Here is a 26,153-nt window from a genome sequence, read left to right as displayed (position 1 = left end):
TTAAACAAGCTATCAAACCCTCCAAATTGGGAACTTCAGTCAATACTAAACCATTATCTCAAAGAGGAAGCCAAAATAGCCCAGAACCTGCATCAGTTGGGATATATCATCTCTGCAATAAAGAGAGATGTTAGCACTAAAATTAGCTCAAGCTTAGAACAACACAATTTATTTAAAAAAAAAAAATTGAAGTTAGAAGATGAAGACAGGTATTGCTTTGCAAAAAAATGAAAAGCCATTAAGGAGAGAATAAGCCTGTAGGCTGTTTTGCATGAAGACTAGCCAGATCATTCTGAAAGAATTTGTCTACAAACCTGGAAGAATGACAATGAATAAATATGAAATTGAACAGAATCATCAATATTTCTATTTTCATTATGACCAATAGTGGGACATTTGAACCCATTCAGTTCAGTATCTAAAATTCTCTGTGAGGCAAGATAAATTCAAAATTCTGCAGGAAGAGTGGCAAGACCTGAACTAGATGCCTATAAAAAAAAAGTCCATGAGAGAAAAAGCCCCCTCCCAAAAGTGCAAGAGATATTTCAGAATAATTTTTAAAGCATTTGAAAGAAAGAAAAATTCTAAAAGAGTAAAAAAGATCACTTCCCAGTGAAAGAAATATTACAAATATTGAATAGTAATAGATTGGATTTTCATTGAGCTGAAATTGAAAAAAATGTTGATAATTTCTTTCTGAACTTTTACTCTGAATGTATTAATTTTATTTTTAATAACATTTGATGTTTTACCAATTACATGTCAAGATAATTTGAGCATTCACTTTTCTGAGATTTTGAGTTTCTAAATCTCTTCCATCCTTTCAATTTGATGTAGGGGAGAGAAGTGCTTTTATCTTGGAAAACTCATTTTCACATTAATCACATTAGCTTTTTTTTTTTAGGTTTTAGGTTTTTTTTAGGTAATTTTTTACAACATTATCCCTTGCACTTACTACTGTTCAGATTTCTTCCCATCCTCCTCCCCCAGATGGCAGGCAGTCTTATACATGTTAAATATATTACAATATATTCTAGATACAATATATGTGTGTAGAACCAAATTTCTTGTTACACAGGAAGAAATGGATTCAGAAGGTAGAAATAACAGTTTACACTCATTTCAAAGTATTCCTTTTCTGGATGTAGCTGAATCTGTCCATCATTGATCAATTGGAATTGGATTAGCTCTTCTCTATGTTGAAGATATCCACTTCCATCAGAATACATCCTCATACAGTATTGTTGTTGAAGTGTATAATGATCTCCTGGTTCTGCGTGTTTCACTTAGCATCAGTTGATGTAAGTCTCTCCAAGCCTCTCTCTATTTCTCCTCTTGGTCATTTCTTACAGAACAATAATATTCCATAACATTCATATACCAAAATTTACCCAACCATTCTCCAATTGATGGACATCCATTCATTTTCCAGCTTCTAGCCACTCTGAAAAGGGCTGCCACAAACATTTTGGCACATACAGGTCCCTTTCCCTTCGTTAGTATTTCCTTGGGATATAAGCCCAGTAGTAGTATGGCTGGGTCAAAGGGTATGTACATTTTGATAACTTTTTGGGCATAATTGCAGATTGCTCTCCAGAATGGTTGGCTTCTTTCACAACTCCACCAACAATGCATCAGTGTCCCAGTTTTCCCACAGCCCCTCCAACATTCATCATTATTTGTTGCTGTCATCTGAGCCAATCTGACAGGTGTGTAATGATATCTCATAGTTGTCTTAATTTGCATTTCTCTGATCAATAGTGATTTGGAACACTCTTTCATATAAGTAGAAATAGTTTCAATTTCATCATCTGAAATTTGCCTGTTCATATCCTTTGACCATTTTTCAATTGGAGAATGGCTTGATTTCTTATAAATTAAAGTCAATTCTCTGTATATTTTGGAGATGAGGCCTTTTTCAGAACCTTTAACTATAAAAATGTTTTCCCAATTTGTTACTTCCCTTCTAATCTTGTTTGCATTAGTTTTGTTTGTGCAGAAACTTTTTAATTTGGTGTAATCAAAATTTTCTATTTTGTGATCAATAATGGTCTCTAGTTCTCCCTTGGACACAAACTCCTTCCTCCTCCACAAGTCTGAGAGGTAAACCATCCTATGATCCTCCAATTTATTTATGATTTTGTTCGTTATGCCTAAATCTTGGACCCATTTTGATCTAATCGTAGTATGTGGTGTTAAATTGGGTCCATGCCTAGTTTCTGCCATACTAATTTCCAGTTTTCCCTGCAGTTTTTGTCAAATAATGAATTCTTATACCAAAATTTGGGATCTTAGTGTTTGTCAAACACTAGATTGCTATTTTTATTCACTATCTTGCCCTGTGAACCTAACCTATGCCACTGATCAACTAGTCTATTTCTTAGCCAATACCAAATGGTTTTGGTGACTGTTGCTATATAATACAGTTCTAGATCAGGTACAGCTAGACCACCTTCACTTAATTTTTTTTTCATTACTTCCCTTGAAATTCTCGACCTTTTGTTGTTCCATATAAATTCTGTTGTTATTTTTTCTAGGTTATTGAAATAGTTTCTTGGAAGTCTGATTGGTATAGCACTAAATAAATAGATTAGTTTAGGGAGTATTGTCATTTTAATTATATTCGCTCGGCCTATCCAAGAGCACCGAATGTCTTTCCAATTATTTAAATCTGACTTTATTTTTGTGGCAAGTGTTTTGTAATTTTGCTCATATAATTCCTGACTCTCCTTTGGTAGATATATTCCCAAATATTTCATACTATCGACCGTTATTTTGAATGGAATTTCTCTTTGTATCTCTTGCTGTTGCATTTTGTCAGTGATATATAAAAATGCCGAGGATTTATGTGGATTTATTTTGTATTCTGCCACTTTGCTAAAATTCTGACTTATTTCTAATAGCTTTTTAGCAGAGTCTTTGGGGTTCTCTAAGTATACCATCACGTCATCTGCGAAAAGTGATAATTTGATTTCCACATTTCCTACTCTAATTCCTTGAATCTCTTTCTCGGCTCTTATTGCCGAGGCTAGAGTTTCTAGTACTATATTGAAAAGTAATGGTGATACTGGGCAACCTTGTTTCACTCCTGATCTTATAGGGAAAGGTTCTAGTTTATCGCCATTACATATGATGTTTACTGAAGGTTTTAAATATATGCTCCTTATTATTTCAAGGAATAGTCCATTTATTCCTAGACTCTCAAGCGTTTTTAATAGGAATGGATGTTGGATTTTATCAAATGCTTTTTCTGCATCTATTGAGATGATCATATGGTTTTTATTAATGTGATTATTAATATGGTCAATTATACTAATAGTTTTCCTAATATTATACCAGCCCTGCATTCCTGGTATAAATCCCACTTGGTCATAGTGTATTATCCTGGGGATGATTTTCTGAAGTCTATTTGCTAATATCTTATTTAAGATTTTAGCATCAATATTCACTAAGGAAATTGGTGTATAGTTTTCTTTCTCAGTTTTCAATCTACCTGGTTTAGGTATCAGTACCATGTCTGTGTCATAGAAGGAATTTGGTAGGACTCCTTCAATCCCTATTTCTTCAAATAGTTTACATAGCATTGGAGTTAGTTGTTCTTTAAGTGTTTGGTAGAATTCAGATGTAAATCCATCTGGTCCTGGGGACTTTTCTTAGGAAGTTGGTTAATAGCTTGGTCTATTTATTTTTCTGAGATGGGACTATTTAGACTACTTACTTCTTCCTCTGTTAATCTGGGCAAGCTGTATTTTTGAAGGTATTCTTCCATTTCATTGAAGTTATCGAATTTATTGGCATAAAGTTGAGCAAAGTAGCTCCTAACTATTGTTCTAATTAACTCTTCATTAGTGGTGAGTTCACCCTTTTCACTTTCAAGACTAACAGTTTGCTTTTTCTCTTTCCTTTTTTTAATCAGGTTTACTAAGGGTTTGTCTATTTTGTTGCTTTTTTCATAGAACCAACTCTTAGTTTTATTAATTAATTCAATAGTTTTTTTTTTACTTTCAATTTTATTAATCTCACCTTTTATTTTTTGAATTTCAAGTTTTGTGTTTTTCTGGGGGGTTTTAATTTGTTCCTTTTCTAGCAATTTTAGTTGTAAGCCCAATTCGTTGACCCTCTCTTTCTCTATTTTATGCAAGTAGGCCTCTAGAGATATAAAACTTCCCCTTATTACTGCTTTGGCTGTATCCTACACATTTTGGTATGATGTCTCATTATTGTCATTTTCTTGGGTGAAGTTATTAATTATGTCTATGATTTGCTGTTTTACCCAGTCATTCTTTAAGATTATTTAGTTTCCAATTATTTTTGGTCTATTTTCCCCTGGCATTTTATTAAATGTAATTTTGATTGCATTGTGGTCTGAAAAGGATGCATTTACTATTTCTGCCTTACTGCATTTGCTTTTGAGGTTTTTATGCCCTAGTATATGATCAATTTTTGTATAGGTTCCATGAACTGCTGAGAAGGAAGTATACTCCTTTCTGTCTCCATTTAGCTTTCGCCAGAGATCTAACATATCAAACTTTTCTAGTATTCTATTTACCTGTTTGACTTTCTTATTTATTTTGTGGTTTGATTTATCTAATTCTGAGAGTGCAAAGTTGAGATGTCCCACTATATTAATTTTGCTATCTATTTCCTCTTGCAGCTCTCTTAATTTCTCTTTTAAGAATTTAGATGCTGCACCACTTGGTGCATATACGTTTAATATTGATACTGCTTCATTATTGATGCTGCCCTTTAGCAGGATATAATGCCATTCCTTATCTCTTTTAATTTGATCAATTTTTGTTTTTGCTTGATCTGAGATGTGGATGGCTACCCCTGCTTTTTTGGTTTTGCCTGAAGCATAATAGATTCTGCTCCACCCTTTTACTTTTAGTTTGAATGTATCACCCTGTTTCAGGTGTGTTTCCTGTAAACAACATATAGTAGGATTCTGACTTTTAATCCAGTCTGCTAACAGCTTCCTCTTAATGAGGCAGTTTGCCCTGTTCACATTTATGGTTAGAAGGACTAATTCTATATTGCTTAGCATCCTATTAACCCCTGCTTATGCTTTTCCCCTTTCCTTGCCTCTTACCCCCCTAGCCAGTATTTTTTTTTTTTATTTCTAATCATGAAAAAATTTATTTTAAAACAGTTTTTGGTGTATATGTATGTGTATGTATATTATGTATATTACCATTCATTAAAGACAAAAGCAAATTTCCATACTAATTACATGGATACACTTGTTTATTTTTATATAATGAATTAAATCTTAGTGGGATATTTTATAGTTTTATTGATGCTAAATTCTTCGTGACTCAATTTAAGAAGCTTTGTCATAGACACTGAAATAATATCAATACTAAACATATATGCACTAAATGATATGGGGCCAAATTCTTTTTTTTTTTTTTTTTTAATTTTTTTAATTATATATATATAATTTTTTTATAATATTATCCCTTGTATTCATTTTTCCAAATTACCCCCCCTCTCTCTATTCCCTCCCCCCGATGACAGGCAATCCCATACAATTTGCATGTGTTACAATATAGTCTAGGTACAATACATGTGTGTGAATATCATTTTCTTGTTGCACAATAAACATTAGAATCCGAAGGTACATGCAACCTGGGCAGACAGATATTAGTGCTAACAATTTACATTCACTTCCCAGTGTTTCTTCTCTGGGTGTAGCTACCTCTGTCCATCATTGATCAACTGGAAGTGAGTTGGATCTTCTTTATGTTGAAGATTTCCACCTCCATCAGAATACATCCTCATACAGTATTGTTGTTGAAGTGTACAGTGATCTTCTGGTTCTGCTCATTTCACTCAGCATCAGTTGATTTAAGTCTCTCCAGGCCTCTCTGTATTCCTCCTGCTGGTCATTTCTTACAGAGCAATAATATTCCATAACCTTCATATACCACAATTTACCCAACCATTCTCCAACTGATGGACATCCATTCATCTTCCAGTTTCTAGCTACAACAAAAAGAGCTGCCACAAACATTTTGGCACATATATATCTCTTTCCGCTCTTTAGTATTTCTTTGGGATATAATCCCAGTAGTAGCGCTGCTGGGTCAAAGGGTATGCACAGTTTGATAACTTTTTGGGCATAATTCCAGATTGCTCTCCAGAATGGCTGGATTCTTTCGCAACTCCACCAGCAATGTATTAGTGTCCCAATTTCCCCACATCCCCTCCAACATTTATCATTATTTGTTCCTGTCATCTTAGCCAATCTGACAGGTGTGTAGTAGTATCTCAGAGTGGTCTTAATTTGCATTTCTCTGATCAGTAGTGATTTGGAACACTCTTTCATGTGAGTGGATATAGTTTCAATTTCTTCCTCTGAGAATTGTCTGTTCATATCCTTTGACCATTTATCAATTGGAGAATGGTTCGGATTCTTATAAATTATGGTTAGTTCTCTATATATTTTGGAAATGAGACCTTTGTCAGAACCTTTGTTTTTAAAAATATTTTCCCAATTTGTTACTTCCCTTCTAATGTTGTTTGTATTAGTATTATTTGTACAGAAACTTTTTAGTTTGATGTAATCAAAATCTTCTATTTTGTGATCAATAATGATCTCTAGTTCTCCTCTGGTCATAAATTCCTTCCTCCTCCACAAGTCTGAGAGGTAGATTATCCTCTGTTCCTCTAATCTATTTATTATCTCCCTCTTTATGCCTAAATCATGGACCCATTTTGATCTTATCTTGGTATATGGTGTTAAGTGTGGATCCATATCTAATTTCTGCCATACTAATTTCCAGTTTTCCCAACAGTTTTTTCCGAATAATGAATTTTTATCCCTAATGTTGGAATCTTTGGGTTTGTCAAAGATTAGATTGCTATAGATGTACCCTTTTTTGTCCTTTGTATCTAATCTGTTCCACTGATCTACCGGTCTATTTCTTAGCCAATACCAAATGGTTTTGGTGACTGCTGCTATATAATATAGCTTTAGATCAGGGACATTTAGACCACCTTCCTCTGAGTTTTTTTTTCATTAGTTCCCTTGAAATTCTCGACATTTTATTCTTCCATATGAATTTTGTTGTTATTTTTTCTAGGTCATTGAAATAGTTTCTTGGGAGTCTGATTGGCATAGCACTAAATAAATAGATTAGTTTGGGGAGTATTGTCATCTTTATTATATTCGCTCTGCATATCCAAGAGCACTGAATGTCTTTCCAATTATTTAAATCTGATTTTATTTTTGTGGCAAGTGTTTTGTAATTTTTCTCATATAATTCCTGACTTTTCTTTGGTAGATGGATTCCCAAATATTTTATACTCTCAACATTTGTTTGGAATGGAATTTCTCTTTGTATCTCTTGCTGTTGCATTTTGTTAGTGATATATAAAAATGCCGAGGATTTATGTGGATTTATTTTGTATCCTGCCACTTTGCTGAAATTTTGAATTATTTCTAGTAGCTTTTTAGCAGAGTCTTTGGGGTTCTCGAAGTATACCATCATGTCATCTGCAAAAAGTGATAGTTTAATTTCCTCATTTCCTACTCTAATTCCTTGAATCTCTTTCTCAGCTCTTATTGCCGAGGCTAGCGTTTCTAGTACTATATTGAATAGTAATGGTCATAGTGGGCAACCTTGTTTCACTCCTGATCTTACTGGGAAAGGTTGCAGTTTATTTCTATTGCATATTATGCTTACTGAAGGTCTTAAATATATGCTCCTTATTATTTCAAGGAATAGTCCATTTATTCCTATACTCTCCAGAGTTTTTAGTAGGAATGGATGTTGGATTTTGTCAAATGCTTTTTCTGCATCTATTGAGATGATCATATGGTTCTTATTAATTTGATTATTAATATGGTCAATTATATTAATAGTTTTCCTAATATTAAACCAGCCCTGCATTCCTGGAATAAATCCTACTTGATCATAGTGTATTATCTTGGAGATGATTTTCTGAAGTCTTTTTGCTAATATCTTATTTAAGATTTTAGCATCAATATTCATTAAGGAGATTGGTCTATAATTTTCTTTCTCAGTTTTCGATCTACCTGGTTTAGGTATCAGTACCATGTCTGTGTCATAAAAGGAGTTTGGTAGGACTCCTTCATCCCCTATTTTTTCAAATAATTTATATAACATTGGGGCTAATTGTTCTTTAAATGTTTGGTAGAATTCACATGTGAATCCATCTGGCCCTGGGGATTTTTTCCTGGGGAGTTGATTAATAGCTTGTTCTATTTCTTTTTCGGAAATGGGACTATTTAAGCAATTTATCTCCTCCTCTGTTAATCTAGGGAGCCTATATTTTTGGAGGAAGTCATCCATTTCACTTAAGTTATCAAATTTATTGGCATAAAGTTGGGCAAAGTAACTCCTTATTATTTCTCTAATTTCCTCTTCATTGGTGGAAAGATCCCCCTTTTCATTTGTAAGACTATCAATTTGATTTTCCTCTTTCTTTTTTTTTGATCAAATTTACCAAAGTTTTATCTATTTTATTGGCTTTTTCATAAAACCAACTCTTGGTTTTATTTATTAATTCAATAGTTTTTTTACTTTCAATTTTATTGATTTCTCCTTTTAATTTTTGTATTTCAAGTTTAATTTTTGGTTGGGGGTTTATAATTTGGTCTTTTTCTAGCCTTTTAAGTTGTAAGCCCAATTCGTTAATCTTCTCTTTCTCAATTTTCTTCAAATAAGCCTCTAAAGATATAAAATTTCCCCTTATTACTGCTTTAGCTGCATCCCAAAGATTTTGATATGATGTCTCATCATTGTCATTATCTTGGGTGAAATTGTTAATTGTTTCTATAATTTGCTCTTTCACCCAGTCATTCTTTGAGATGAGATTATTCAGTTTCCAATTACTTTTTGGTCTATTTACCCCTAACTTTTTACTGAATGTAGCTTTTATTGCATTGTGATCTGAGAAGAAGGCATTTATTATTTCTGCCTTCCTACATTTAATTTTGAGATCTTTATGTCCTAATATATGGTCAATTTTTGTATAGGATCCATGAACTGCTGAGAAGAAAGTATATTCCTTCCTATTGCCATTCAGTTTTCTCCAAAGGTCTATCATACCTAGTTTTTCTAATATTCTATTTACTTTTTTAATTTCTTTCTTGTTTGTTTTGTGGTTTGATTTGTCTAAATCTGAGAGTGCAAGGTTGAGATCTCCCACTATTATAGTTTTACTGTCTATTTCTTCTTGTAGTTCTCTTAACTTTTCCTTTAGAAAGTTAGATGCTATACCACTTGGTGCATATATGTTTAGTATTGATATGGCTTCATTATTTATGCTACCTTTCAGCAGGATATAGTTACCTTCCTTATCTTTTTTAACGAGATCTACTTCTGCTTTTGCTTGATCTGAGATAAGGATAGCTACCCCTGCTTTTTTGGCTTTACCTGAAGCATAATAGGCTCTGTTCCAACCTTTTACCTTTATTCTGTATATATCTCCCTGCTTTAAGTGTGTTTCCTGTAGGCAACATATTGTAGGGTTCTGCTTTTTGATCCAATCTGCTATCCGTCTCCGTTTGATGGGATCGTTCATCCCATTTACATTTACAGTTAAAATTACTAATTCTGTATTTCCTGCCATCGTATTATCCCCAGATTATGCTTTTTTCCCTTGACCACCCTGATCCCCCTCCCGGATATTTAATTTACAGACCCCCCTTGTGACGCGCAACCCTCCCTCTTTTTTTTTTTTTTTAGGATCCCTCCCCCCTCCCTCCAAGTCCCTTCACTTATTCTCCTTTCCCTTTTCCCTTTTCCTCTCCCCCCTTTTAATGAGGTGAGAGAAAAATTCTCTGAAAAACAAATATGTTAATTATTTACTTTTTGAGCCTCTCCTGATGAGAGTAAGATTCACACAATGATTCTCCCCCTCACTAAATTCCCTCAGATATGGTGTATTTTCTATGCCTCTTCCTGGGATGTAGTTTCCCTCTTTTTATCACTCCTTCCCCTTTTTCTGAACCGACCTCCTTCCCTTTATTACACCCCCCTTTTTTTCTTTTATATCAGTAAAATCAAATTATCCTTGAGTATTTTTTATATACCCACCACAGAGTTACAGTTCTCAAGGGTTCTGTGTACCTTTTTCTGTTTCTCTTCAGTCTTGTGTATGTAGATCAAATTTTTTGTTTAAGTCTGGTTTTTTTCTTAGAAACATATAGAATTCCTCTGTTTCATTGAATGACCATCTTCTTCCATGGAAAAAGATGCTAAAGTTAGCTGGGTAGTTCATTCTTGGTTGCGGTCCTTGATCTTTTGCCTTACGGAATATCAGGTTCCAGGCCCTTCTATCTTTTAATGTGGAGGCAGCCAGATCTTGGGTGACCCTTATTGTGGCACCTTGGTATTTAAATTGTTTTTTTTCTAGCTGCTTGCAGGATTTTCTCCTTTGTGTGGTAATTCTGCAGCTTAGCCACTATATTCCGTGGTGTTCTTTTTTTAGGGTCTATTTCAGAAGGAGTTCGATGAATTCTTTCCACATCTACTTTCCCTTCTGTTTCTATTATCTCTGGACAGTTCTCTTTGATAATTTCCTGTAAAATAGAATCTAGGCTCTTTTTTTGGTCATAGTTTTCGGGAAGTCCAATAATCCGCAGATTATCTCTCCTAGATCTATTTTCCAGGTCTATAGATTTTCCCAGTAAGTATTTGACGTTGTTCTCCAGCTTCTCATTTTTTTTGTTTTGTTTGACTGATTCTTGGGTTCTCTGTGAATCATTCATTTCTATTTGTTCCATCCTGACTTTTAAGGAGTTATTTTCTTCTTTCACAGTTTTTAGTTCTTTTTGTAAATGCCCAATTTCATTTTTAAATGAATTATTTTGCTCTATTGAATTTTTTTCCATTTCCCTAATTTTTTTTGAGAATTATTTTCTTTTTCCAATTCAGAAATTCTATTTTCTTGAGACTTTTTTATCTTTTCCAATTCAGAAATCCTACTTTCCTGTGTTTTTTTAACCTTTTCTAATTCGTAAATTTTGTTTCCCTGCATCTCCTGTGAATTCTTTATTTTTTTTCCAACTCCAATTGCAGGACGTTGTTATTCTCTATCATAGCTTCCCTTTCCTTTCCCCATTTTTCTTCAATCTCCCTCAATTTTTTAAGAGTTTCTTCTAGGAGAGAGTTATGTAATGGGGGGCAGGAATCGTTCCCCTTTAGGTTGTTATCTGCTGACTCTCTGCTGTTACCTTCCTCGGGGTTGGATACCCGCTCTTTCTCTGTATAGAAGGAATCTATGGTTTTTCTAGCTTTTTTGCTCATATTTAAAAAAATCTTTTGGGGTCTGTCCCTGGGGTAGGAAATTATTTATTTACTTCTTTACCAGCTTCCTCCCAGACCAGATGGATGCAGAGGCTCCTGCGCCTGAGCTAAGATGGAGCTCTGGGAGAGAGTTCCCCACCCCCTCCCTGGAAGTGCCTCAGAGGTGATTAGCGCTACTGTGCTTCGAGGGCGTAGAATAGTAAAGACAGCACAAAGCCCAGCCTATGTGTCCGGGTGGGGAGTGGATGTCTGCAGCAGGTCATGTGAAAAGCCCCTGTGCTCAAACTGGAAGTGTCTGCCAGAAACCTTGGTCCCTAGTTCAAAGGTTTCGCTTCTCTGGGACTTCCTGGAGCTGAGTTCCACTCCCTCCAGCTAAGCTAGGCAGTGTGTGTTGCCTTGGGCCGTATCCACCCACTTGTCAATCTCTTAACTATTCTCAGGAGGTAGCTGACGCCACACCCCCTGGTGCCGAGATCTGCTGAGTCACCTTCAGGGTCCAGGGAAAATCTAATCTGAGTTTTAAAATATTTTGGCTTTCTCTTCTGAACTGCTAAATAATTAGCAGAGAAGAGCTAACAGCCTGTGCCAGATTCCTTTACCTCAGTGGCTTATCTGATCCCAGAGCCCTTCCCAGCGCAATGGGCGCAGTGTGCCACTACCCCACCGTCTGTGCTGGTCTCTCTTATTCCTCCCCCGGGAACTGACCTTTCCTGTTGAAACTCCAGATTCTCTTCAGCTGGTAAGTCGTGCTTCCAGTCCTTATGGTATCTATCAGTCCTGAGCTAATTCTGAGACTTAATTTATCTAATTGGTTGTGAGGGAGTGAGGACGTTCACAGAGACGTGTGTTTCTTCTCCGCCATCCCCCCCTACCCAGTATTAAAGTGGTGAACACCACTTGCTTTTCACAGCCCTCCATTTTTAGGATCCCTCCCCCACCTTAAAGTTTCTCCCCTTATTTTACCCCTTTTCCTCAAAATTTCTGTATTCCCTTCCCCTTAGCTTACTCCTTCCCTTTCACTTTTCAATGAAGTGGAAGAAGTTTCACCATTAATCGAATATGTCGATTGAGACACACTATGTTCATCTCCCTCCTTTCTTTCTCTCAGATATAATAGGTTACCTTTGCCTCTTCATGAGATGTAGTCCCACCACTTTACCCTTTTTTATGATATAATTTCCTTTCCACCTCTAGTTTCTAAGACAAATTGTATATATGTTCTTTACATATTTTTTTGGCAGAAGTATAGTTCTCAAGATTTCTTTTTACCTTTTTAGAAATCTCTTGAGTTCTGTATTTGAAGATCAAACCTTTGATGTAAATCTGTTTTTTTCATCAAAAATAGATGGAATTCATTTATTTCGTTAAATGTCCATCTTCTTCCCTGGAAAACGATGCTCATTCTTGCTGGGTAAGTTATTCTTGGCTGCATACCAAGTCCCTTAGCCTTTTGGAATATCATGTTCCAGGCCCTTTGTTCTTTTAATGCGGACGCTGCTAGATCCTGGGTTATTCTTATTGTAGATCCTCCATATCTGAATTGCTTTGTTCTAGCAGCTTCCAATATCTTTTGCTTTGTCTGATGGTTCTTGAACTTGGCCACTATATTTCTTGGCGTTTTGATTTTAGGTTCCCTTTCAGTAGGTGATCGATGAATGTTTTCAATGTCTATTTTACCCTCTGTTTCCAGAACATCTGGGCAGTTCTCTTTGATAATTTCATCGAAAATGGTGTCCAATCTCTTTTTTTCCTCCCATTTTTCAGGGAGACCGATTATTCTCAAATCGTCTCTCTTGGATCTGTTTTCCAGGTCTGTTGTCTTTCTAATAAGGTACTTGACATTCTTTTCAATTGTTTCATTTCTCTGGTTTTGCTTGACTACCCCTTGGTTTCTCCTTGAGTCATTCATTTCTACTTATTCGAGTCTAATTTTCAATGATGTATTTTCTTCACTCACTTTTTTTATATCTCTTTGTAATTGTCCAATTGAGTTTTTTTCTTCTATGGAATTTTTTTTCCATTTTATCCATTTTATTCTTTAGAGAGCTGTTTTCTTTTGCCAGCTCACTAATCCTGTTTTCCTTGGAGCTGTTTACCTTTTCCAGCTCACTAATCTTGTTTCTCAATGATTTGATTTCTTTATCCACCCTGTCTTTAAATGCATGGGATGACTTCTCCAGGCTCTCTTGCCAAGCTTCCCTTTCCTTTTCCCATTTGTCTTCCAGCTCTCTTGTGAGAGTGAGAGCCTTTTTGATTTCCTCTATGAGATTCTTTTGTATTGAGGAGCAGCTCATATCCCCCTTAGGGGATTCCTCTAGGGACAGTCTGTTTTTAGTCTCCTCAGTGTTTGAAGTCTGCTCTCTCTATATACAAAAGCTGTCAATGGTTAGAACCCTTTTGAAATTTTTGTTCATTTTGTCAGAGTAGGAATCGAAGAAAAAAAAATTGACAAGAGAAACAATTGATCTGTTTTGCGGGGGATGGGGATGGATGGTATTAATGGGCTTCCTCTACAGACTGGGGGTAGGGCAGCAGAGAGCCACTAACAGAACAACGATGACTGTACTGAGTCTGCACTCTGAGGCTCTGAGAACGCGCTGAATCAGTCCAGGTGGGGGTTGGGGGTGGCCGGGTTCTGAGAGACGCAGGCTTTCCGGGGTTTCCCCCTTTCTTATCATCTCATAGGGGTACAAACATAGCATTGCTGGTATTCACAGTTTTCTCCTCCTTTGGCTATAATTCCAAATTGTTCTTCAGAAAGGTTGGATCAGTTCACAACTCCACCAACAATGCATAAATGTCCCAATTTTCCTATCTTTTCTTCAACTTTTATCATTTTATTTTATTAGAGTATAATTTTATTTCTCTATCTAGCACTTCCTTATTTAGGTATAGCACCATATTTGTTGCATAAAAGGAATTTAGCAGGACTCCTTCACCTATTTTCCCTAGCAATGTATATGCTCATAGAATGAAGTTTTCTTTGAATGTTTATTAGAATTCCCAAGTGAACCCATCGGGCACTGGGGATTTTTTTTCCTTAAGGAGTTCAATAATGGCTTGCTCAATTTCTTTTTCTAAGATGCAGTTATTTAATTAGGCATTCTATTTCCGGTTCACTTAACTTGGGTAATTTATGATTTCCTAAATATTCATTGATTTCCTCATATTTATTAGCACATAATTGGGCAAAATATTTGCCAATAATTGCTTTAATTTCTTCATTAGTGATAATTTCATATTTTTTGATACTGGAATTTGGTTTTCAACACTCTTTAAAAAAATCTAATTAATTAATGATGTATCTCAATGATTTTTCATAAAAGCAGCTATTGGATTTATTAGCTTAATACTTCCACTACATTTTTTTAATAAGTTAAATCTCTTGAATCTCAGATTTGATTTTGAGGATTTCCATTTGGTACTGAATTAGTGATTTTTAAATTTGCTCTCTTACTAGGCTTTTTTTATTTTTATTTTTTTTTTTTTAAGTTTCTGGCCCAATTCATTGATCTGTTCTATTTCTATTTCACTGATATAAGAATTTAGAGAAGTAAATTTTACCTTTATTTAATGCTGTTTTGGTTACATTTCATAAATTTTGGTATGTCATCCCATTTATATCATTCTCTTTTACGGGCATTTATTTTGTATCCAGCTTTACTAAAGTTAATTCTTTTTTAGTATTTTTAGTTGATTAACTAAACATGCCATATCATCTGCAAATAATGATAGTTTTGTTTTCTCATTACCAACTCTATTCCTGTCATTTCTTTTTCCCCCTCTTATTGTTAAAGCTAACATTTCTAATACAATATTAAATAGTAGTGGGGATAAGAGACAACCTCATTTCACTCCTGAGTTTACTGGAAATGTTTCTACCATATTATTCCCATTGCATATAATGCTTGAATATGGTTTTAGATAGATGGTATTTATCATTTTTAGGAAAATTTGATTTATTACTACATCCTCTTGTTGTTGTTGTTTAATATGAATTAATATTATATTTTGTTGAATGCTTTTGTCTGAATATATTGAGATAATTATATGATTTCTGTTAGTTTTGTTATTGATATAGTCAATTATGCTGTTAGTTTTTTCTGATATTCAGACAGCTCTCTATTCCTGGTATAAATGCTATGTAACCATTTTGTATAATTCTGGTAATAAGTTCCTATAATCGCTTTTTGAAAATTTATTTATTCTTATTGTCAGTTACATTTAAACCTTTTCATTTCTTTTTACAAGTTTTGAGTTCCAAATTTATAGAAAAGACATGCCATTCGCCAAATGATTAGTAGCTAAAGCATATAAACAGACAATTTTCAGATGATGAAATTAAAATCATTTCTAGTCATGTGAAAAAATGTTCTAAATCATTATTGGTCTGAGAAATGCAAATTAGGACAACTCTGAGGTACCATTACAGAATTCTCAGATTGGTTAAAATGACAAGAAAAGATAATGATGAATGTTAGATGGAATGTGGGAAAACTGAGACAATATTATATTACTGATGGAGTTGTGAACTGACCCAACCATTCTGGAGAGCAATATGGAACTATGCCCAAAGGGTTATCAAACTGTGCATACCCTTTGAACCAGCAGTGTCTCTACTTACCTGCATTCCAAAGAAATCGTAAAAAAAATGAAAAATGATTGATCCTAACCTAATACCTTATACCAAGAAAAAGTTGAATGGAATAATGATTTAGACATAAAGAGTGTTACTATAAGCAAATTAGAAGAATAATCTCAGTTCAGTGAGGAAGGAAAGAATTTGTTGCCAAAGAAGAACTAGAGTACATTCTGGAATACAAAATGGATAATTTAATTTTAAATTAATGTGATTTAAAAATTTTCTGCACACACAAAAAAAATCTGTACAAGCAAAACCAATAAAGATAAGAAGGAAAGCAGTAATCTGAGAAAAATTACTTCCAAGGGCTCTGATAAAGGCCTAATTTCTAAATATAGAGAGAGAATTAATTCAAATAAAAATTAATAAGAATACAAACCATTATCCAATTGACAAATGGTTAAAGGATATGAACAATTTCAGATGAAGAAATCCAAACCATTTCTAGTCACTTGAAAAGATACTTTAATTCATTATTGGTCAGAGGAATGCAAATTAAAACAACTCTGAGATACAACTACATACCTCCCAGATTGACTAGGATGACAGGAAAAGATAATGATAAATATTGGAGGGTATGTTGGTGAAGTAAACTGATCCAACCATTCTGAAGAGCAATATGAAACAATGTTGAAACAATGTCCCTTTAAACAAGCAATGTCCCTATTGGGCCTGTATCCCCAAGATATCATAAAAAAGGAAAAAGGACTTATGTTGGCAAAAATGTTTGTAGCAGCCCTTTTTGTAGTGGCAATGAAGTGGATACTGAGTGGATGTCCATCAGTTGGAGAGTGGCTGAACAAGTTATGGCATATTACATTTTTGGAATAATATTATTCTATCAGGAATAATCAGCAGGATGATTTCAGAGTGGTCTTGAGAGACTTACATAAACTGATGCTAAGTGAAGTGAGGAAAACTAAGAACATTGTATGCAGCAACAATAAGATTATACAATGATCATTTCTGACAGAAATGGCTCTTTTCAACAGCAAGGTGATTCAGGCCAGTTCCAGTGGTCTCATGATGAAGAGAGCCATTTGCACCCCAGAGAGAGGACTATGGGATCTCAGTGGGAATCACAACATAGTATTTCACTTTTGATGTTGTTTCTCTTTGCTTCCTTTTTGTTTTCTTTCTTTCTTTTTTCCCCCCTTTTGACCTGGTTTTCTTATGCAGCATAATAATTGTGAAAATGTGTATTGAAGAATTGCACATGTTTAATATATTGAATTACTTGCTAACTGGGGATGGGTGAGGGAAATGGAAGGAGAAAAAATTTGGAACACAATATTTTGCATGTTGAATATTGAAAATATACATGTATTTAAAAAAATTAAAAATAAATAAAATTAAATAAAAAGTAAAACAAAACAAAAATGTGAGTTCCACATTCTCTCCTTTGTCCCTACACACAGTTCCTATTAAGAAACTATATGTGAAGTTATGCAAAACATTTCCATAGATGAGAAAGAAAACATAGAACTCTCTTATTGTAAAAACAAACAAAAACACCCAAACAACAGCAACAATAACAAGAACAATCTTTAAGAAAAGTAAAGTTAGTACTCCTACTGATGAACATGCCTTTTTGCATAAGATCATAATGAAATCCTTTTTGTTTTTTCTTCAAAGAAAAATAAAACTTAAAGGGAGAGAAAGAAAAGCAGGATTGGAGGGAAAGAGAGAGAGAGAAAAAGAGAGGTCAATTTCTTATCCTAAGTCCTTCAGAGTAGATATGGATCATTGTACTACTCAGAATAAGAAAGGCATTTACAGCTGGTCATTGCAGATCATTGCTATTAATTTGCATGTATGTGTGTGTATACATATCTATCTATCTATCTATCTATCTATCTATCTATCTATCTATCTATATCTATATCTATCTATCTATCTATCTATCTATATATATATATATATACATATATACATATATACATGTATATGTATACATATACATCTCCCCATCCAATTGAGCCAGACCTTTCCTGAAATCCTTGCAAAGTATCTTAAGTTGGAAAATGATTATACTATGAAAGTTTGTGGATTCTGTCACTCCAGATTCTATTAAGAGGCTTGATTTAGCATTGATTCTGAAATTTTGTTTTTAAATTTAGGATTAGATTATTTAGTTTTTTATTAATGATTTAACTGTTTTTCCCACTGCCCTTTGATGAATTTTATCTTATTGCATTAAGATCTGAAAAGAATGCATTTAATATTTTTGAATGACTTCTGGGAGTAGAGCTAGAAAACTAAGCAGGAAATCAGTGTAGCACTCTCATATTCACCAAAAAACAAACATAAAATAGTTTCCACACCAAATCGGGGCAGAGAAGAATCATCAAAAATACTGGGAGAAATAAATTGTGAGCCCAAAAATCTTGAAAAATTAGCAGGAAATGTGTGAGGCAAAAGGGGAGCACAATGCAAGTCAGGAAGCAAGCCAGTAGGAAGCCCCACCTCAGGAACCATATGTAGAAACTGAGAACCAGTATGGTGGAGTAAGCAAATGCCAACATTGGATCCCCAAAATATCCCAGTATAGTCAGGGGAACAGGGAGACTACCTCTGACAAGGGTCACATGCTTCAGTCTAGGTCCTTGAAAACAGGCAAGCTCCAGAGGCCAGACCTCCTTTCAGTGTAGCCCCAGATAAAGAAGTAAACTCTAACCTTCAGGCACCTAAGCAAACAGGTACCTGCCAGTGATTGGATTACCCTGTCCTTTGTCGTATTGGGGGTGAATGCAGAAGCTCCTCAAGGGCCTCAATACATGCCAAACACTATCACTAACAGCTCAATTTAGTACCAAGCAGGCTGTAAGACCCTGAGGGCCTCCAGCAGTGCTAAAGGATGAGCAAAAGAGATCTGACCATAGAAAGTTATTATGGTGACAGAATAGATGAGGGCAACTATGTGAAAATATCTATGGGCAAAATGCCAATGAAAAGTTCTTATTTTTTTGCCCTTGAATTATATGATTTTTAAGCTATTTTTTGAGCTCTCCTAAAAGTCCTTTCTGGGCCTGAAACCACTTTCTCTTTTTCTTTAGGGATGGGGTGGGGTAGAGTAGCTGACACTGCTGGAGGCTTATACTGAGCCAATGTCCGAGTGTTTGTGCCTGCCTTCTTCTAAGGCTTTTTCTGCACTTTTCCAGAGATACACTGAAGCAAGTAGCAGTTTAACCACTTGTGGCTGCCTGTGTGCTTAAGTACCTCTAGGTTTGAAATTGACCTCTTTTCCTAGGGCTACACTGAAACACATGAGTTCTGGCCCCTGGGGGTTTCTTGTTTACCAGGGAGCTATCCTAAAAACTCGGAGCTGAAGTTTGCCTGTTCCCCTGGCCATGCCAACATGGAGGTACATGGGAGGTGCTGGTGTTAGCTTTTGCCTAATTCTCTGAGCTGACACTCAGAATCTACTGCTGGTTTGCTGAGGTGGAACCTGATGTAAGTTTCCTGAGATGCTTCTTGTTCTGGACTGCATTTCCCATTTATTCTAGGGAGATCTTTCCTGCCAATCTTCCAAGATTCTTAAACTCACAGATAGTTTCACTCCATCCTTTTGATGGTTCTGCTATTATAGAAGTTTCATTGGGGAGCAATTTTATGTTGTTTGGAGATTAATGTGGAAGACTCAAAATGATTTATTATTTACTTCCCGATCTTGACTGCTGAACACAATGTTAATAAAAATAAAAAACAAAACAAAACACACCTTTTTAGACATATGATAATATTAACTACTAATACTAAAGTTTATGATTCCATCAGTTTCAATATCTCTCATTATCTTTTAATTCCCATCCAAACATACTTTTTCCTCCTTTCTTAGATCTGATATTAGAGAGTTAGGATCAGAGAAAAAAGAGAATTAATATTTCTATCTGCTAGAAAGAGCTTATTAATATTTCAAAATAAATAGTTTTTCTTTTTAAATCTATGATTTCATCAGTGAGGATTTTTCTTGCACTAACTGAACCTTTAACAGAATCAAGCTGTTTTGTCATTTATGACTAAGTAGTCAAGGGATAGTACTATCTTTCATCAGTACTAGCTTATCAAAAACCCATATATCATCCAGCATACAATAAGCTCAGTACTTCAGAAGTATTTCAGAAAACATTTGTGTTTTCATCAACATAGATATTCTTTCCACTTGTTCAGCTCCTTAAGAATTTTAATAAGTTGACTTTGTGAGTTAATGATCTTTCTCCAAATCAATTGGTGCTCTCTTTCTGGCAATTAATTCTTCTAAATTTACATAAGTGTTCCCCTAAACAAGAAAGTTCATTGCTGTATTCATGTTCAAAGACTTTCAGAAAGTTAAGACATAAAAGAGCTTCATCTGATTTTGCTTTAGACAACCAATTGTCACTTCTACATTATGATAGGGCACTGGAGTAAGAATTTAATGGAATTGATAAGATTGTTTCTAATTGTTTTTGTTTGTTTGTTTGTTTGTTTGTTTTTTTGTCTGAGGCAACTGGTGCTACTGACTTGCCCAGGGTGTCACAGCTAGGAAATGTTAAGTGTCTGAGCCCAAATTTGAACTCAGGTCCTCCTAACTTCAGGGCTGGGTTTCTATCCATTGTGCCATCTAGCTACCCCTTTCAAAGAGCTTCCACTTTACTTTTCAGGCCAGTAAACAAACTGAATTGCCTTAATTTTGTCACCCAAGGAACATTGACACAATCTCTATTTTTTTAAATTATGATTAATTTCACAATCCCTACTAAAATTGGAAGGGGACAAAAAAGTTCTCTTTTCCATCTTTCTGTCTGGTTTTCATTGTCATTTCTAATGCTGCACTTGAGTAATCAAAATACTCCTCTCCATCACTATATGTTCATGTTGCATATGTGTATTAAGACTAAATGATATGAGATATCTTCTTATTGAAGTATATCTAGAAACATGATTAAATGTGATTAGTTTAAAGTTTTAAAAATGAATTGTTTCTTTGTTATTCTAGAACGGCCCTTATGATTGCTGTCACTCAGGAATCATCAGATTTGGTCACTCTGCTTCTCCACCATAATGCTGATCCCACTATCCAAGATGTGTATGGATGGACAGCTGAGCAGTATGCTCAGCAATATGATTATCCTCTGTAAGTGCTAACATAATTCTAAATGTCTTTATGTAACTGCATCTAAAAGAATTTTTCCTCCATAAAATCGAAAGTGAATATGGTTTTTATACTTGCATAATGTAACAACTGTCTGGCAAAGTCCCTGGAAAATTCCAGCTCTTCCAACTGCCACATGTTCAGAATAGCCCTGGGCAAACAGGCAACCTCTTGAGGATAGACCTCTGTTTCATACTTAAGGATCCTAAGAAGAAATTGAGCAAATGACCAACTCAAATTATCGAAGTTGAGTACAACACGGGCAAAAAAGATATGAGCTAGAACCACACAAGTCTGATATCAGAATTTTCAGAAGTAATAATGATAATAACTGCCATTTTAATAGTGTTTTTAAGATTTTCCAATGTTTTACATACATTTTCGTATTTGATCTTCACAAATTCTATAATATAATAATAATTGTGTACATTGATAGAGGCAGTGGGTTTTGTTGTTGTTTATTTCTTTTTTAATGTCTTGCAGACATCTCTCACTTGTAAGAGACCTAAAGTTAAGGTTTAGGGAAAATCACATTATATCTTGGATATCTTCATGTGAGTGCTAATGAAAAAGAATCCTATATGTTAATGGCCAACATTAAGTATTCACAGGCAGTTTGTAGGGGTAAATATGCTCAATTTGGTGTCAGAAGTCCTGGGGAAAGATCATCCCTCTCACTGTGTGTGGACAACTTGTCTGGACAACTGGATCCTTTCTGGGATTTAGTTATTTAACTGATAAAAAGATTACCCTTAATGCCCTTAATAAGCCTTTTCAGTTTTAAGCCTACAATTCTATAGTACTGTGACTCTGAAGACAAATGTATTACATCTCAGTTGAATGATTAGTATTGCTTTATTAAAGACTTTATTAAAACAATAAAAATATTAAAAGTGTCTAATATTTGAGATACATAAAGATTTGTTGCATATATTATTTTATTTGGGTGATGCAGACTTATTTTGTTTACTTTTTTTTTAGACTTACTTATTATCAACAAATTGAAAATCAGAAAGACTGTAATAAGCCCTCTACATCCCAAATCAGCTGTTCAGAGCAACCTTCTGGTTTTGGATTTGCTTTCAGTGTACCATTCCTGTACAAAAAAGGTAGAACTACTGATAAACCCAAATAAATAGTTAATTAAAAAATAAGCGCTATCTTAAAATTCATACATTCTCTATTTTAAAATAATAGAAACTTTTTTATCTTTGGTTAATGAATTAATTACCAAATTGTAGGTCTACTACCCTGAAACTACAAAGCAATGTTTGTGTCACTTTTATCTGCTTTATCTCCCCAATAAATGTTAGGCTACACTATCAATTTTCTGACTTCCAAATTATTTTATAAATGTTTAACCAAATTATTCTACATATGTTAAACCAAAATAACCAAATAACTTAACCAAAAGTGAAAACTCTTTAACACTTAAAACATTAAATATTACATTTGATAATATAATGTTTTTACGCTTAAATGTGGGGTAAATAAATGATACCATTTCTTATGATTTAATATAAATTGAATGAAATTCGCCAAAGATCTATCATATCAAACTTTTCTAGTATTCTATTTACCTGTTTGGCTTCTTTCTTATTTATTTTATGGTTTGGTTTATCTAATTCTGAGAGTGCAAGGTTGAGATCTCCCACTATTATAGTTTTGCTGTCTATTTCTTCTTTCAGCTCCCTTATTTTCTCTTTTAAGAATTTAGATGCTGCACCACTGGGTGAGTATATGTTTAATATTGATACGGCTTCATTATTGATGCTGCCCTTTAGCAGGATATAATGCCCTTCCTTATCTCTTTTAATTCAATCAATTTTTGTTTTTACTTGATCTGAGATGATGATGGCTACCCCTGCTTTTTTGGCTTTACCTGAAGCATCGTAGATTCCTTTACTTTTAGTTTGAATGCATTACCCTGTTTCAGGTGTATTTCCTGTAAACAACTTATAGTAGGATTCTGACTTTTAATCTAGTCTACTCACTGATTCCTCTTTACAAGGGAGTTTACCCCATTCACATTTATGGTTAGAATGACTAATTCTATATTGCTTGCCATCCTGTTAACCTCTGCTTATGTTTTTAACCTTTCCTTCCCTCTTACCCCCCTACCCAGTATTAAACTTGTGAACACCACTTGCTTTTCACAGCCCTCCATATATTTTCCCAATTTGTTACTTCCCTTCTAATCTTGTTTGCATTAGTTTTGTTTGTACAAATGCTTTTTAATTTGATGTAATCAAAATCTTCTATTTTGTGATCAATAATGATCTCTAGTTCTCCTTTGGTCATAAATTTCTTTGTCCTCCACAGGTCTGAAAGGTAGACTATCCCCAGTTCCTCTAATCTCTTTATGATCTCATTCTTTATGCCTAAATCATGGACCCATTTTGTTCTTATCTTGGTATATGGTGTTAAGTGTGGGTCCATATCTAATTTTTGCCATACTAATTTCCAGTATTCCCAACAGTTTTTTTTTTTTTTTCAAATAATGAATTCTTATCCCAAATGTTGGTGTCTTTGGGTTTGTCAAAATCTAGATTTCTATAGTTGTACCCTATTTTGTCCTGTGTACCCAATCTTTTCCCCTGATCGACTAGTCTATTTCTTAGCCAATACCAAATGGTTTTAATGACTGTTGTTTTATAATATAGTTCTAGATCAGGTACAGCTAGACCAACTTCATTTAATTTTTTTTCATTACTTCCCTTGAAATTCTCGACCTCTTATTGTTCCATATAATTTCTGTTGTTATTTTTTCTAGGTCATTAAAATAGTTTCTTGGGAGTCTGATTGGTATAGCACTAAATAAATAGATTAGTTTGGGGAGCATTGTCATCTTTATTACATTCGCTCGGTCTATCCAAGAGCACTTAATGTCTTTCCAATTATTTAAATCTGACTTTATTTTTGTGGCAAGTGTTTCGTAATTTTGCTCATATAATTCCTGACTTTTCTTTGGTAGATGGATTCCCAAATATTTTATAGTCTTGACAGTTGTTTGGAATGGAATTTCTCTTTGTATCTCTTGCTGTTGCATTTTGTTGGTGGTGTATAAAAATGCTGGAAAATTATGTGGATTTATTTTGTATTCAGCAAATTTGCTAAAGTTGTGAATTCCAATAACTTTTTATTAGAATCTCTTGGGTTCTCTAACTATACCATCAAACCATCTGCAAAGAGTGATAGTTTGATTTCTTCATTACCTACTCTTATTCCTTTAATCTCTTTCTTGAATCTTATTGCCGTGGCTAGCATTTCTAATACAATATTGAATAGTAATGGTGATAGTGGGCAACCTTTTTCACTCCTGATCTTACTAGGAAAGGTTCCAGTTTATCTCCATTACCTAGTATGCTTACTGATGGTCTTAAGTATAGGCTCATGGCTATTTTAAGGAATAGTCCATTTATTCCTATTCTCTCAAGTGTTTGTAGTAGGAATGGATGTTATATTTTATCAAATGCTTTTTTTTGCATCTATTGAGATGATCATAAGCTTTTTTAAAATTTGATTATTAATATGGTCAATTATACTAATAGTTTTCCTAATAGTTTTCCTAATATTAAACCAGCCCTGCATTCCATTCCTTGTATAAATCCTACTTGATCATAGTGTATTATTCTGGGGATGATTTTCTGAAGTCTTTTTGCTAATATCTTATTTAAGATTTTAGCATCAATATTCATTAAGGAGATTGGTCTATAGTTTTCTTTCTCAGTTTTCAACCTACCTCGTTTAGTATCATCAGTGACATGTCTGTGTCATATAAAGAGTTTGGTAGGACTCCTTCATCCTCTATTTTTTCAAATAATTTATATAACATTGGGGCTACTTGTTTTTTAAATGTTTGGTAGAATTCACATGTAAACCCATCTGGTCCTGGGGATTTTTTCTTGGGGAGTTGAGTAATAGCTTGTTCTATTTCTTTTTTCTTAAATGGGACTATTTAAGCAGTTTACCTCCTCCTCTGTTAATCTAGGAAGCCTATATTATTGGAGGTAGTCATCCATTTAAAATTGGGCAAAGTAACTCCTTATTATTTCTCTAATTTCCTCTTCGTTGGTGGAAAAATCCCCCTTTTCATTTTTAAGACGAACAATTTGTTTTCCCTTTCCTTTTTCTAATCAGATTTAACAAAGTTTTATCTATTTTATTAGCTTTTTCATAAAACCAACTCTTAGTTTTATTTATCAATTAAAAGGGGTTTTTTTCTTTCTTTTTTTTTTTCTTTCTTTATTTTTTTACTGAGGCTGGGGTTCAGTGACTTATCCAGGGTCACACAGCTAGGAAGTGTCAAATGTCTGAGGCCAGATTTGAACTCAAGGCTGGTGCTCTATCCACTGGGCCACCTAGCTGCCCACTATTTTCAATATTATTGATTTCTCCTTTTAATTTTAGAATTTCAAGTTTAGTTTTTGGTTGGGACTATTTAAGCAGTTTACCTCCTCCTTCTCTTAATCTAGGAAGCCTATATTTTTGGAGGTAGTCATCCATTTAAAGTTGGGGAAAGTAACTCCTTATTATTTCTCTAATTTCCTCTTCATTGGTGGAAAGATCCCTCTTTTCATTTGTAAGACTAACAATTTAAGTTTTCCCTTTCCTTTTTCTAATCAGATTTACCAAAGGTCTATCTATTTTATTAGCTTTTTCATAAAACCAACTCTTAGTTTTATTTATTAATTCAATAGATTTTTTTTTTCATTTTTTTGTTTTTTTTCTTATTTTTTTTCCTGAGGCTGGGGTTAAGTGACTGGCCCAGGGTCACACAGCTAGGAAATGTTAAATGTCTGAGGCCAGATTTAAACTCAGGTCCTCCTGAATTCAAGGCTGGTGCTCTATCCACTGGGCCACCTACCTGCCCACTACTTTCAATATTATTGATTTCTCCTTTTAATTTTAGAATTTCAAGTTTAGTGTTTGGTTGGGGGGTTTATTTTGGTCCTTTTCTAGCTTTTCAAGTTGCAGGCCCAATTTATTGATCTTCTCTTTCTCTCTTTTATTCAAGTAAGCCTCTAAAGACATGGCATTTCCCCTTATCACCTCTTTTGCTGCATCCCACAAATTTTGGTATGATGTCTCATCATTG

General features: G+C 34.4%; 1 protein-coding gene across 10 annotated transcripts in view; it reads left to right on the top strand.

Annotated features, from left to right (window-relative positions):
* The window catches only part of LOC141544610 (uncharacterized), an 80,090-nt gene that overhangs the window by 6,764 nt on the left and 47,173 nt on the right, over nt 1-26,153 (top strand). For all 10 annotated transcript variants that reach the window (XM_074270989.1, XM_074270996.1, XM_074270997.1 and 7 more), the window contains exons 5-6: nt 20,900-21,037; nt 22,037-22,164. In XM_074270989.1, coding sequence (XP_074127090.1) covers nt 20,900-21,037; nt 22,037-22,164 — 266 coding nt within the window. The remainder of the gene's footprint in view (nt 1-20,899; nt 21,038-22,036; nt 22,165-26,153) is intronic.

This window comes from Sminthopsis crassicaudata, chromosome 5, assembly GCF_048593235.1.
Source record: "Sminthopsis crassicaudata isolate SCR6 chromosome 5, ASM4859323v1, whole genome shotgun sequence".
Taxonomy (NCBI): domain Eukaryota; kingdom Metazoa; phylum Chordata; class Mammalia; order Dasyuromorphia; family Dasyuridae; genus Sminthopsis; species Sminthopsis crassicaudata.
This window is presented reverse-complemented; position numbering and strand designations above follow the sequence as displayed.